Source organism: Mauremys mutica, chromosome 11, assembly GCF_020497125.1.
Source record: "Mauremys mutica isolate MM-2020 ecotype Southern chromosome 11, ASM2049712v1, whole genome shotgun sequence".
Lineage (NCBI taxonomy): Eukaryota > Metazoa > Chordata > Testudines > Geoemydidae > Mauremys > Mauremys mutica.
This window is the reverse complement of record NC_059082.1, coordinates 84,787,431-84,801,057: the sequence shown is the minus strand read 5'-3', so window position 1 is coordinate 84,801,057 and position 13,627 is coordinate 84,787,431. Positions and strand designations below refer to the sequence as shown.

General features: G+C 49.8%; 1 protein-coding gene across 2 annotated transcripts in view; it reads right to left on the bottom strand.

Annotated features, from left to right (window-relative positions):
- The window catches only part of USP31 (ubiquitin specific peptidase 31), a 69,691-nt gene extending 56,366 nt beyond the window's left edge, over window positions 1-13,325 (bottom strand). For both annotated transcript variants that reach the window (XM_044980121.1, XM_044980122.1), the window contains exon 1: window positions 12,741-13,325. In XM_044980121.1, the coding sequence (XP_044836056.1) occupies window positions 12,741-13,325 (585 nt within the window). The remainder of the gene's footprint in view (window positions 1-12,740) is intronic.
- Between the last annotated feature and the right edge of the window lie 302 nt (window positions 13,326-13,627).

The following is a 13,627-nucleotide window of genomic DNA, read 5'->3' as shown; positions in this document are numbered from 1 at the left end:
ACACAGTAGTGGGAGTTGTCAACAGTCAGCAAGGGAAGGCAATAACCAATTCCTGGAAACAAGTCAGTGGTCTTAGGAAAGCACTGCCTCGTGCCATAGTGATTATATTCAAATACGTATATTGGATCAATTTATTCCTTCATCCCTAGATTTGCTCAACATTTCACCATTTGTACAGACTTGACCTAAACTGATACAGAACATAATGCTTTACCGTACTTGTACTAACTGGTAAGAAATGTTCCTGTTACACAAGAAGCATTCCTCTCTCCAAGGTTTTATTTATATAAGGATTTCACTGTTCATACCACATGCACTTTGAATACATTTGTCCACAGAACATTTTGCTTTGCTGTCCCCAGATTGCACACAAGTGCTGTTGTGGGATAAGGGCAACTCTCCTAGCAGTAAAATTCCTATGTTTCTATTCCCCCACCCCCACAGAAGTAAAGCCTCTGAGGATGGAGATGCTCTTCCCCCCACATGGCTGGTTTAGATTCTCCACCTTTTCAAACCTGTGACACTTACCATATCTAAAACAATCAATCATTGTGAGCTAACTCCATCCAGTGTGAGATGCTATCTCTGTCCAAGGTGTAGAAGCAGTAACATTCATTAAAGCGCTTGATAGTCTAAATATTCAACACTCATCCTGACCTTTAACTACTGTACTACCACCCCTAATTTGTGCAGTCAGTTCCACAGTGATGTCTGTGTATGGTATTTCTAATGCACCCAACACTACCCTGCACTTGGTTTTCCCAGGACTGTAGATTGCTACTAAGTTTTGCAGAGCAATGACCTATACCCCGTTCTAGGACTTCAGCACCTTCACAATATTTACAAGATCGCTCCTCACGGTACTGTGCTTACATCCAGCATGTCCCCAAAGCATGTGCATCTTGAAACTCTATGATTTATTTTTATACAAATACAAAGTATAATAAATTATACAAACAGAATGGGTGCAATTTTGTTAATGTAGCATAGTGATAACATTTATAGCACTCCTGGCAGTGTTTCATCAGCTCTGATAAGAATCCAGCTCAATATCAAGTGTCTTAAACTTACAAAGCTCCTTGAAATCAAAGTTACCAAAAAAAAAAAAAAGGCAGTCCTCAACTTGTAGAAGGTAAAGTATCACCATGCTCTAGCCAATTAAGGATGCTTTATATTATAGCCTATGTACTCAGGTCCTGCATTGACAGGCAGTTGGTATGTAAAGTTCAAAAGAGAATATACAATATTGGTTCCAGGAGAAGCCCCACCAGAAAGGAGAACAAGAGCCGAAGGAAGGCCAATTAATGGAGTTTGGAGGGTGTTGAAAGTGGGATTTTCAAAACCTAATTCTCACTGTTTTTAATGGAAACTGGACACCAAGATCCTTTAAGCAGCTTTAAAAATCTCTACAGCAAAGATTGTTCCATGTATGTCATCAGAGTCCAAAAGCCATTCAGAGAAAGAAATGGCAAGTCTCGTGTGAAAAACAAGTCTGAGACACAGCACTGCTTACCCAGCAGTTGCTTGTTGCCAATTCTACAGCATTACAAAGAGGAGAAAGGAAGCACAGGCTGCGAAATTGGCACCAGTTAGAGCAGCTGCTCTCATTAGGCAGAAAAAATGCTGAGCAGCCAGGAGAAGCTGGTTGTTACATTCTGTAAGGGCATGAGAAGCATAGGAATCAGACAGAGGGAACACACTCCACCAGTACATTCAACAGTGCTTCCTCAGAATCTCTGGGAAACTCTCCCCTCCGACCCTGCCCAGCTCCATTACATAGTGCTATGCTCCCAAAGCTAGTGCTGAGAAGCTACTGTACAAACAGATGCAAGTAGCTAGATTTCAGAAGAGAGGAAGAGCTGCCATCAAGTTGTTTTTCTAAAAAGCCAGAGACCATGTGAAAACTGGGAAGCAGAAGTAGTTGTGACAGAAGAGTTAGTATCGGTCAAAAAGAGATTTCGTATAGAGTACAATTACAGTACTGGCCTGGTCTACACTAATCTGTTGTTTCGGAATTAGCCGAGTTAATTCGAAAAAAAAAGATTCCGTCCACACGACCAAACCAGGTTTTTTTTTATTTAAAGGGCTCTTTAATCTGATTTCTGTACTCCACCTCGGCAAGTGGGGTAGCGCTTAAAATCAAGATCGTAATCCCAGGTTAAAGGTACTGTGGACGCAATTCAACGTTACTGGCCTCTGGGAGCTATCCCAGAATGCTCCCTTGTGACCGCTCTGGACAACACTCTCAACTCCGATGCACTAGCCAGGTGGGCAGGAAAAGCCCCAGGAATTTTTGAATTTCATTTCCTGTTTGGTCACCATCAGCAGAGGTGACCATCAGCACAGTCCACCATCACAGGAGATCACGCAGTCCCGGATTTGAAGACGAGCTCCAGCATGGTCCAAACGGGAGGTACTGGATCTCATTGCATGTTGGGGAGACAAGTCTGTTATGGCAGAACTATGTTCCAAAAAAAAGGAACACATACGTACGCTAAAGTCTCCAGGGCCATGATGGAAAGAGGCTACTCCAGGGACACAGAGCAGTGTCGTACAAAAATCAAGGAGCTCAGGCAAGCGTACTAAAAAGCCAGGGAGGCGAATGGGTGCTCTGGGTCACAGCCCCATACATTCTGCTTCTACCGTGAGCTGCATGCAATTATGTGGGGTGACACCACCACTACCCCACCACTGTCCATGGACACTTGCAAGGGGGGGAGTTGCACAGAGCAAGGAGGAAGAGTCATTGGAGGATGAGGACAAGCAAGTGGGGTATCCATTTTCCCCCCTAGCCAGGAACTATGCTTAATGTTGGAGCCAATTGCTTCCCCCCACTCCCAAGGCGGGCTCCTGGACCATGGTACTCCTGGTGAGTGAGAGCCTGATCGGAGCCATGCAATGGGGGGCAGGAGGGAAACCCAGCCACACTGGGCTGTTTGCATTTAATTTAAAGGGCTCATCCCTGCTCAGAGCCTCATCGGAGCCACGCAGTGGGAGCAGTGGGGGAGGGGGTTGTGTGAAGCGATCATCCCAGAGAGCCTGCAGGCCCTCCTTTTATATGGCAAACCCACCAGGCATTGCTTGCTATGGGAAAGGAGGCCCAGCAGTTTGAAAGAATTGAAATGAATGTAGAAGAAGCAGAACCCCGCGTGCCCCTAGGCTGCCTGCAAGCTGAATTCTGTTGCCCGGCTGTGTGTGATGGCTTACTCACACCAAAGCGTCCCCTTTGTTCTCTGAAATGTTCCTTTTTCTCCTCCCACAGGTGAAAATGTTTCAACATGGCCCCATATACTCCGTCCCAGAGGCTGGTCCAGATCAGAAGGCAGAAAAAAAAACAAACTCAGGACGACATGTTCGCCAAGCTCATGCGGTCCTCCCACACTGATAGGGCCCAGCTGAATGCGCGGAGGCAAACAATTGCAGAGTCCCGTAAAGCATTACAGGAACACAAAGAGAGGAGGGACGCGCGTGATGAGAGGAGACAGGACGCTATGGTCAAGCTCATGGGGGAGCAAACTGACATGCTCTGCTGTATGGTGGATCTAATGCGGGAAAGGCAGCAAGAGCACAGACTGCTGCTGCAGCCCCTGTAGAACCACCCTCCCTCCTCCCCAAGTTCCATAGCCTCCTCACCCAGACGCCTAAGAACACGAGGGGGGAGGCTACGGGGACCCACACACTCAACCCCAGAGGACTGCCCAAGCACCAGAAAGCTGGCATATGCAAACGTTTGATTTGGTTTCTCAACTTGTTTTTCCCTCCTCCACCTCCCTAACCCAATACCCCCCACCTTGATCTGCCTTCGGATTTCTCTCAATGTGTTGTGCAACAAATAATAAAGAACAGTTTTTAAACAATTTTGACTTTATTTCCTTTCATGTATATATAGGGGGCAGGTAACTTCAAGAGAAAAACACAACTGTCACACCATACCCTGGCCAGTCATGAAATTGGCTTTCAAAGCTTCTCTGCTGCACTCTTCTAATCGCCCTGTTGTCTGGCTGTGCGAAATTGGCCACCAGGTGAGTTGCCTCAACCTCTCACCCTACCATAAATGTCTCCCCCTTACTCTCACAGATATTGTGGAGCACACAACAAGCATCAATTACAATTGGAATATTGGTTGTGCTGAGATCTAACCAAGTCAGTAAACTGCGCCAGCGCGCTTTCAAACATCCATAGGAACACATTCTACCACCATTCTGCACTTGCTCAGCCTATAGTTGAACTGCTCCTGCTCCTTACTACTGTCCAGGGTGCCTGTGTACAGCTTCATGAGCCATGGCCTTAAGGGGTAGGCTGGGTCCCTGAGGATAACTATAGGCATTTCAACATCCCCAAAAGTAATCTTCTGGTCTGGGAAGTAAGTCCCTTCCTGCAGCTTCAAACAGACCAGAGTTCCTGAAGATGCAAGCGTCATGCACCTTTCCCAGCCATCCCACGTTGATGTCAGTGAAACGTCCCTTGTGATCCACCAGTGGAAAAGTATCCCTTGCGGTTTATGTACTGGCCGCCCCGGTGTGCCGGGGCCAAGATAGATGGAACGCATATCCCTATCACCCCGCCGCAGTTAGGGAACCCCAGTGCATTAAAGCCATCCACAACGGTCTGCACATTTTCCAAAGTCACTACCCTTGATAGCAGCTGGTCAATGATTGCATTGGCTGCTTGCAGCACAGCAGCCCCTACAGTAGATTTGCCCACTCCAAACTGATTCCTGACTGACACCGGTAGCTGTCAGACATTGCAAGCTTCCACACTGCTAGTCACAAAGTTTCATGAAAGTGGCCCTATGCATACGAAAGTTTCGCAGCCACTGTGAGTCATCCCAGACCTGCAACACTATGCGGTCCCACCAGTCTGTGCTTGTTTCCCGGGCCCAGAATCAGCATTCCACAGCATGAAGCTGGCTAACATAGTTTTTATTTCTTAGCTAGCGTCAAATGACACTTCTGTCACAAAAAGCGGAACACACAAGATAGTATTGCACTGGGTCCTCTGAAACCATTTCTACAGATAAGATGAAAAGTCAGAATTCAGCAAACCAGTCTTCTTCCCATGGCATTGGGGTTTGGTTGACACCTTTTGCTGCTTTACAGTATGTAAAATCTAGTCCCACACTGCTCTGAGTAAATAGTGCTGGATTAAGTACTAACACAGAATTCATAACAAAATCTGTAGTTTGAGCATAAAAATAAATTGACAAAGGCCTGCCAGTTACAGGAACTTTACCTTTAGGTAATTATTTTCTGGTAACTAGCTTTTAGGGCTTCCAGAAAATCTGCCCAGGAAGTTGTTAGGATGGGGTGCAATATTGCTCTCCTCTAGATACCTTCATACTTCAATAAACATATTAAAGACTGACTAGGGAAAGGACAGAACTAGGAAACACGGTGTTGCTTCTGATAACAGGATAACATTCATTTAGCTCTCGCTTTTAAATTGAAAAATTCAAGTTCTACTTATTCCCTACTTTACAGTCCCTGCCTTAGCCACACAAGAGTATTTACTTACACCTTTAGGAAGCATTGTGCAAATCTGTCCATTAGCAAAAAAATCCTATGTTTATGGGATTGTTAACAGCAGGCTCAGGATGGTTACACTTCAGGACAGAGAATGCAAAAAGTCAATTCACTAGAAACCGCTTGTCCCTCGTAAGGAGGCAGCTAAGCACCTGACAGAGTGTAATCATCAAATCGCTTTGTATCTGGTATAAGCCGGCTTGCTCACTCTTTGCAGATGTGAAGATGGATCTTACTCACTGCCAGTCTAAACAAACAGTGCACAGTAAGCTAAGGTGTGAATCTACTGTCTGTGTGGCCCCTCTGAATAGAATAAACAGGAGTATATCAAAGCATGCTAGGGAACTTTTAGTACATGGCAGCAGGGTTCACACAGACAGCTAATGAGCAGCAGGCTACTGCAAGGTAGATTTACACCCCAGCTTACTGACTGTTCATTCAGACAATCCCTCAACAGCATTTCCCATGATATGTTGCTTTTAAGATCATCCAGAAGGCTCCTCAGGTGACTCAAAAGATTGTATGCCAGAGACATACAACGAATGTCTAGAAAGAGGAGTTCACCTAGGGGTTGTGGGGATTTTGAGAGGGATGGGAATGCAGAAAAGAGTTCTACTAAAATCTTTTGAAGGCTGCAGTTATTTCTATCTAGGTATTATTGTTGTTATTAATCATGTTCATAATGGTAGTGCTTAAAGACCAACCAAGTGAGGCCTCATGGAGGCACTGTACAAGCTCAAGAGTAGTAGATGGTCCCTGCCCCAAAGAGCTTACAATGTTCCCTTCCCCACCTTCCATCACCATTTTGTCACTGCGATGTAAACTCCTCTGCAATCTGAAGTCATTTATAAATTTCCTAATGCAAGCTCAACTGATTATTTGATAATGGCAGTCGAAGGAGTAAGCGGTAATAGTTTGTATGACCCATTCAAAGACTAGTTTTTAGACTGTGGACTCCTTGGGACAGGACCATCCTTTCTCTATTCAGGAAGCACTTTGCTCGCTCCAGGCACTATCAGAAAAATAATGGATTTGATGTGTCAACGTCCCCAAATACTTCCGGAAATGGTTTCATTATTCCTGCAGTTCAAGGGGTCTGTTCTTCCCGTGCTTATACTGCCCAGCATGATACTCAGTATTGAAAAAAGAAATGTCCACTCACATGAGGACCCTACACTGCAACTATGCACAATGTAATCACTAAAAGCAGCAAAGAGTCTTGTGGCACCTTATAGACTAACAGACGTTTTGGAGCATGAGCTTTCATGTGTGAATACCCACTTCGTCGGATGCATGTCATCACTGAACATGCAGTTAGCTGTGACATACACACGACAGGGACAGCAGCTAGTGGGGCCCAGCTCACAAATGAATTAACAGACCTCCACATCAAAAAACATGGAAATAGCAGGACTACAATGGAAAGACATCAGTGGAGTTCCTGTGTGGTAACAGACCGGATTGCTGGCCATTGTCCCAAATTCAGAAGATTAGGGAGCCCAAATTGTGTCAGTGCAGCCTCCAAATGGGTAATTGAACACGAATCAAAAGGGCACATCTAGTATATACATAGGGTGGGTCAGGATATTACTGTCTTTATCTTCAGTAAGAAAGTGAAGCATGTGAAGATTACATAGTCTGGAATTTGATGGGACCTAGTTGCTCAGATCAAGGTAGAGCACTGCATGCTGGGACCTGCAGTCTCCATTGGTCACGCCACCATTTGGATAATGGAGCCCTATGGTGCTTTCAAGAGCCACATCAGACCCACAAACCACATTTCCGGCTGCTCTTGCTATAATCCGGTACATCGTCTCTTCATCCCACCATGCAGGAAAATAATTCACCGTTTAGATAAACAAAACGAAGTCTCCGCTGTCTCTTAATCCTCCATGGGAGAGCAGAATTTTGATACTCCAAAGAGTCATTGTTACAAAGAAGGTAATTTGGTAGTACTGAACTCTCACTATGCTAGGAGTAAAACTAGCCCAGGAATAACCTCTCTTACTGTACCTTTGTCTGGTGCCTTTCATCCCAAAGGATCTACAGTGCTTTAAAGACTACAGACACAAGATCACTTTCCCCCCACCACAGAAGTGACCTGACTTCTGGTGCAAACAGCACAGCTATTGAACAGCACAATACTTTACAGAAGCTTAGGGCAGAAACTAAAACTGCAGAAGAAATGTTGAAGTAGGCAGAATGCACCCAAGTAAAACAGGAGTTGGCACAGATGTGGAGATTAAAATCCTCCACTCTTGCAAAAAGTGAAATTGGATATTTTCACATGGTCAGAAACTTGGTTTGAGTGTAAGAATCTACTCTTTAAAAATGACTGACTCTGTAAGAATGGCATCTTGCTATTCAACAGACCTACTTTCTGCATGTAATCAGAGTCAGACTTGCTCGCTTGAGTGACAAAAACAAGTTTTAGTTTTAACACATTAACACTGCAGAGTCCAGACAGCAAGGTGGATGCTTTTCAGGCTCTCACAAAACCAACAGAATTGTTTATCAAGTTTCAATAAAACACTGAGAATGAAAATACTGGAGTTACTAAGGATAGAATCTGATCTGCAGAATATTTATTACTGGTGACCATACATGAGCCAGAAAGATTCTCATTTGATTTATAGCTTGAGTTTGTGGCACTATCACGTAAAATGCAAGTTAGCTTCTAAGTGTCTTCAAAAAAGCAAAGTTAGGTCTCTGGAGCTGCTGAAATACAAATGTTGCATCCCACAAGGCCCCTTATGGAGAGGCATGTTTCAAATTAGAACCATCCTTTGCATTCCTCCTGAAACAGCGTCAATACAGTACTCCCCAGCACCATGCTGCGAAGTCGTGCCCACTGAATCACTAACACCAGGTCCTACAGCACCTGCAGCTAGACTACAAAAATTGGAAGTTATATTACAGCAACAGTGCAGTGGTCCTCAACCTGTGACCCAATCAGCACACAGCTGCAGCCCATGTGACATCCTCAGGGCCATATAGTATATATATTGTGTGGATGTGGTCCACATAACACAGAGAGAGCTGCATATGCAGCCCTCAATGGTAAATAGGTTGAAAACCACTGCATTAGTGGTAAGCTGCTAGGGCAGTCATGCAAACCTGCTCTGTCCTGTCATGGTGCCATGACTACACCAGTGCCTGCAATATTGGTGGCAGTTGTTGTAATACAGGTAACAATTTTTCTTGTGTAGACCAAAACTAGGGTGAGAGATCTCCTAGGAAACCCAAGAAGTAACCCAGCCCAATAATGTCTATGATCAGACCACAAGTTAAAATAAACAATCCCCTTTTCACATCCACAAACAGAAATGCCAAAGAAAAAGTGTGGCCTGAGGCAAAGGCAAGCAGTTGTTACAGGAGACTACTTGAGAGAGTACTATTTACACAATACAAACTGTTGCGAATCAGATGACTGAAGTATACTTTATGCTCACAGCCACAAGTTGGTTCCACCAGGCAGCTTTCAATTAGCAACATATGGGCCACACTTCTAGAAATATTATTTCAGACATGTCAAGAACCTCAAAATTCTGTTCCAAGGGACTTTGGAATAAAGTTTAAGATAGGAAAAGACCACCAAAACAAAGTCTGGCACACACTAACTTGCTACGTGCCTGGTTTGGAACTAATGTTAATAAGTTATAAACTTATTCAGAGAAAGGTTCTCAGGCAAACTAGTCCCAAGGGCAAAGTTAGCTACTGGCACTTGAGACTGCATCTGAATAAAGAGCAGGGGGCTAACTTAAAAAGTAAACTAGTTAAAGAGGGTAAGCAGGGTATTGCTAGCATAGCCAGGTTAACAAGCAACTGCTGCTCTACAGACAAGAAACAAGTTGTCTGCAAACACTGCCAAGTTTACCTTCACACTCAATTTCACCATTTAGTTTTTTGCTTTGCATTACAGAAGTTTCAAACTTTGAAAACTCCAATCTGCTGTTTGTCTGTTTACAGCCAGCTAGCATCTTTGCTTACTCAGAACTGTGAGAAACAACATTCAGTGGAATCCATGAGTCACTCAAAAAGCTACATAGGTATTGGTTATGCCAGAGAGTCATTAGTGACTGCCAATGTACAACATAACATGCCTTATGAATCTGCTTATACTTCAGCTAGTGGGCCACATCTGGTCCCAGCTTCTTAATAGACCAAGATAAACATCTGTGACCAAGAATAAAAAGAAATATCCACTAAAAAGAGTTCTTTCTCCTGAAAACACTTAATTGAAACAATAAAGGAATCTCCCTAGTACGCTGGTATTCACATTTTTTTTCTGGAGACTCAACTGAAGAAATTTGTTGATGCCTGCGACCCAATGGAGCTGGGGATGAGGAGTTTTGGGTGTGGGAGGGGCTCGGGGCTGGGGCAGAGGGTTGCAGTGCAGGGGTGAGGGCTGGGAGGGTGGGGCCGGGAATGGAATGCTTGGGGACATGGAGGGATGTGGGAGTGGGGACAGGCTCTGGGGTGGGACCAGGAATGAGAGGTTTGGGGTACAGAAGGGGACTCCAGGTTTTGGGGGGCTCAGGGCTGGGGTGCAGGGCTGGAGCCATAGGCACCAACTCCGTGGGTTCTCTGGGGCTGGAGCACCCACGGGGAAAAATTGGTGGGTGCTCTGCACCCATGGGCAGCTCCCCGACCCACCCCCAGCCTCAGTTCACCTCCTTCTCCGTTCTGCCTCCTCCCTGAGCATGCTGCTGACTCCTGCTTCTCCCCCTCCCTCACAGCACTTGCGCCATGAAACAGCTGTTTCGCGCAGCAAGCGGTGGGAGGGAGGGAGGGAGAGGATTCGGGGAAGAGGCAGAGCCGGGGGATTTGGGGAGGGGTCCAATAAGGGCAGGGAGAGGGCAGAGTAGGGAGGGGCCAGGGGCGCACAAGCATCCACTGGCGCCAAGAAAAGTTGGTGCCTGTGGTTGGGGCAGGTCCCGGTCAGCAGCACAGGGGGGTGCTAAGGAAGGCTTCTGTTGCATCTCAGTGCGTCTCGTGCGGGCATGGACAGAGCCCAACAATCAATGTGATTGGTAGCAAAGTCATTTATTTCTCTCCAGCATGCTCTTATATACAATTATGGCAGGCAATCAAGCAATTGCTAACTGGTTAATAATAAGATACACACAGGCGCAGCTATAACTTCATAGGGTAATTGTCATCCTGTACAACTTTCTGATTTATTATCCTGTTTACTGCCTACTGGCAGATGAGAACCAGCCCAAGGCCAGCATCTCACTACACAGCTCACAGCCTAATTAGCCCGTTCTTGAAGCCTAAACACCTCAGCTTCCCACACTACCATCTGCCAAGTTAGCAAGAGATTCCCACATCTCCCCCCTTTTCTCAAAATCAAAAAAAAAGGGGGAAGGCATTAGCAAAACATTCCCAGCTCATAGCATCACATTACTACAATCTATTACAAACCAAAACTAAAAGGCAAATAAAAACACCAGCTGCCTAACTAAACCGTAACAATATCTTCCGCAGTGCCCTGCTCTTACCTATTACATCCTTCCTCCAGATAACATAAGTGGCCCAAGGGGCCAGGAGGGTCCCGCCAAGGCCAGCATCTCACTACACACCTCACAGCCTAATTAGCCCGTCCTTGAAGCCTAAACACCTCAGCTTCCCACACTACCATCTGCCAAGTTAGCAAGAGATTCCCACAGGCTTCCTGCCTGTCCTGGCACCGTGGACTGTGCTGCGTCCTGGAACCGGCCAGCAGCAGGTCCGGCTCCTAGGCAGAGGTACACAAGTGGCTCCACCGGGCTCTCACCTGCAGGCACCACCCCCAGCTCCCACTGGCTGGTTTATGGCCACTGGGAGTGCGGAGCCGGTGCTTGGGACCGGGGCACTGCACAGAATCCCATTGGCTCCCCGCCTAGGAGCCAGACCTGCTGCTGGCCGCTTCCAGGGCACAGTGCGGTGTCAGAACAGCTAGGCACGAGCCTGCCTTAGCCAGGCAGCACCACCAACAGGACTTTAACGGCCCGGTCGCCGGTGCTGACCGGGGCCGCCGTGACCCAGTGCCTGACATTCCGCAACCCACTACTGTGACCTGCAGTTTGAAAACCACTGCCCTAGTGTATACCAAAGCCCTCACACTTGTAAATAAAACAGCTAAACATTAGGTCAGCCTATGTCAGAGGTGGGCAAACTATGGCCCACAGGCCACATCCAGCCCGTGAGACCCTCCTGCCTGGCCCGTGAGCTCCTGGCCCAGGAGGCTAGCCCCCGGCCCCTCCCCTGCTGTTCCCGCCACCCGCAGCCTCAGCTCACCGCGCCACAGGCGCAATGCTCTGGGCAGCGGGGCTGCGAGCTCTTGCTGGGCAGCACAGGTGCAGAGCCACGGCCTGTCCCAGTGCTCTGTGCTGTACAGTGGCATGGCTGGCTCCAGCCAGGCGGCACGGCTGCCTGTCCTGGTGCTCTGGGCAGCATGGCTGTAGCGCCGCCAGCCACCAGTGCTCCAAGCAGCGTGGTACGGGGGCAGGGAGCGGGGGGGGGGTTGGATAGAGGGCAGGGGAGTTCAGGGTGGTGGTCAGGGGGCAGGACTGTGGATAGGGGGTCAGGACGGTCAGAGGGTGGGGAACAGAGGAGTTGAATAGGGGCAGGGGTCCCAGAGGGGGGGCGGTCAGGAGTAGGGGATCTGGGGGTGGGATCAGGGAGAAGGGTTGGTTGGATGGGGCAGTCAAGGGCAGGGGCTCCGGGGGCGGTCAGGGAACAAGGGGGGCTGGTGAGGCAGGAGTCCCAGGGGGCCATCAGGGGGCAAGAAGCAGGGTGGGTCAGATAGGGGGCTGGGGCCAGGCCACGCCTGGCTGTTTGGGGAGGCACAGCCTCCTGTAACTGGTCCTCCATTCAATTTCGGAAACCCGGTGTAGCCTTCAGGCCAAAAAGTTTACCCGCCCCGGCCTCTGTGCTACTAAGCTGTGACCTGGTATCACCTGCCTTTCCTCTTGTCTTTGTAGTGACCCGGTCTCCCGCTGGTCCTTAGAAAGGGTGACAGATTTCCACATACCCCAGGGCAAGCTAGCCGGCGTGAACCAGCAAGGCCCGTGTGCGGGACCGCGAGGGGGAAGAGCAGGGTCCGAGCAGGGCAGGCCTGAGCCGACCCGTGCCCTGTCTGTCCACGCCCAGCCCCTGCCTCGCGGCTGAGCGGCGGGGGTTACACCCCGCTGCCAGAGCCCGGCGTCGGGCCCCAAGGCGAGCCCGCCTCACCTTGAACTCGCGGCTGTGCTGCGGGGTGTACTCCAGCGTCCAGAGCGCCCGCACCAGCTGCGCCAGCTGCTCGGTGACCTCGCCCTTGGGCGGCGGCGGCGGCGGGGCGGCGTTGTCGGGGGGGGTCCGCTCCCCGGCGCGGGGCGGCTCGCCCCCGCCCCCGCCCCGGTACTGCCCCAGCGCCAGGTACTCGGCGAAGAGCTCGGTGTTGCTGAGGCACTGCAGCACGGCGTTCATGAAGCACGTGTTCCCGTGGTTCTTCAGCCCGGCCACCCCGGGCACCGGCTCCGGGCCCGGCTCCGGCGCCTCGGGCGGCGGCTCCGGCTCGGGGCTCTGCGGCGGGCGGGCCGGGTGGAAGCAGCTGCCCAGGCCGCGGGGCGGCGGGGGCGGCGGGCCGCGGGCCGCCTCGGGCTCGGAGCTGTAGTGCGACAGGGTGGAGAGGGTCTTGAGCACCCGGCTCATGAAGCCGCTGAGCGAGCGGGCCGAGCCCGAGCCCGCGCCGGCCCGGCCCCGGAAGAGCCGCTTGCTGAAGGAGCGCTTCTCCTTGGGGCCGCCGGCCGGCCCGGGGCCGCTCACCCTGGACATGGCTCCCGAGCCCAGGGCACATGCCCGGCGGGGGCTGCGATCGGCCGCTCAGCCCGCCGGCCGCTGCATGCCCGGCCCCAGCCCCGGCCTCCCGTAGCGGCTGCAGCCCGGCTCCCCTGCCCGCTGGGGGGCTCGCCGGGACTCCACGGAGCGCCTGGGGGCGGAGCCCGGGCGGGTCACGTGCCCGCCGCGAGGCCGCCGGCGCCATGTTGAGAGCGGGCAGCCCGGGCGCCATCTTTACTAGGGCGGCGCGTTCGAGCCCGCTCTGGGGGCGCCGCTGAGACTCCGCCCCCGCCTCCCCC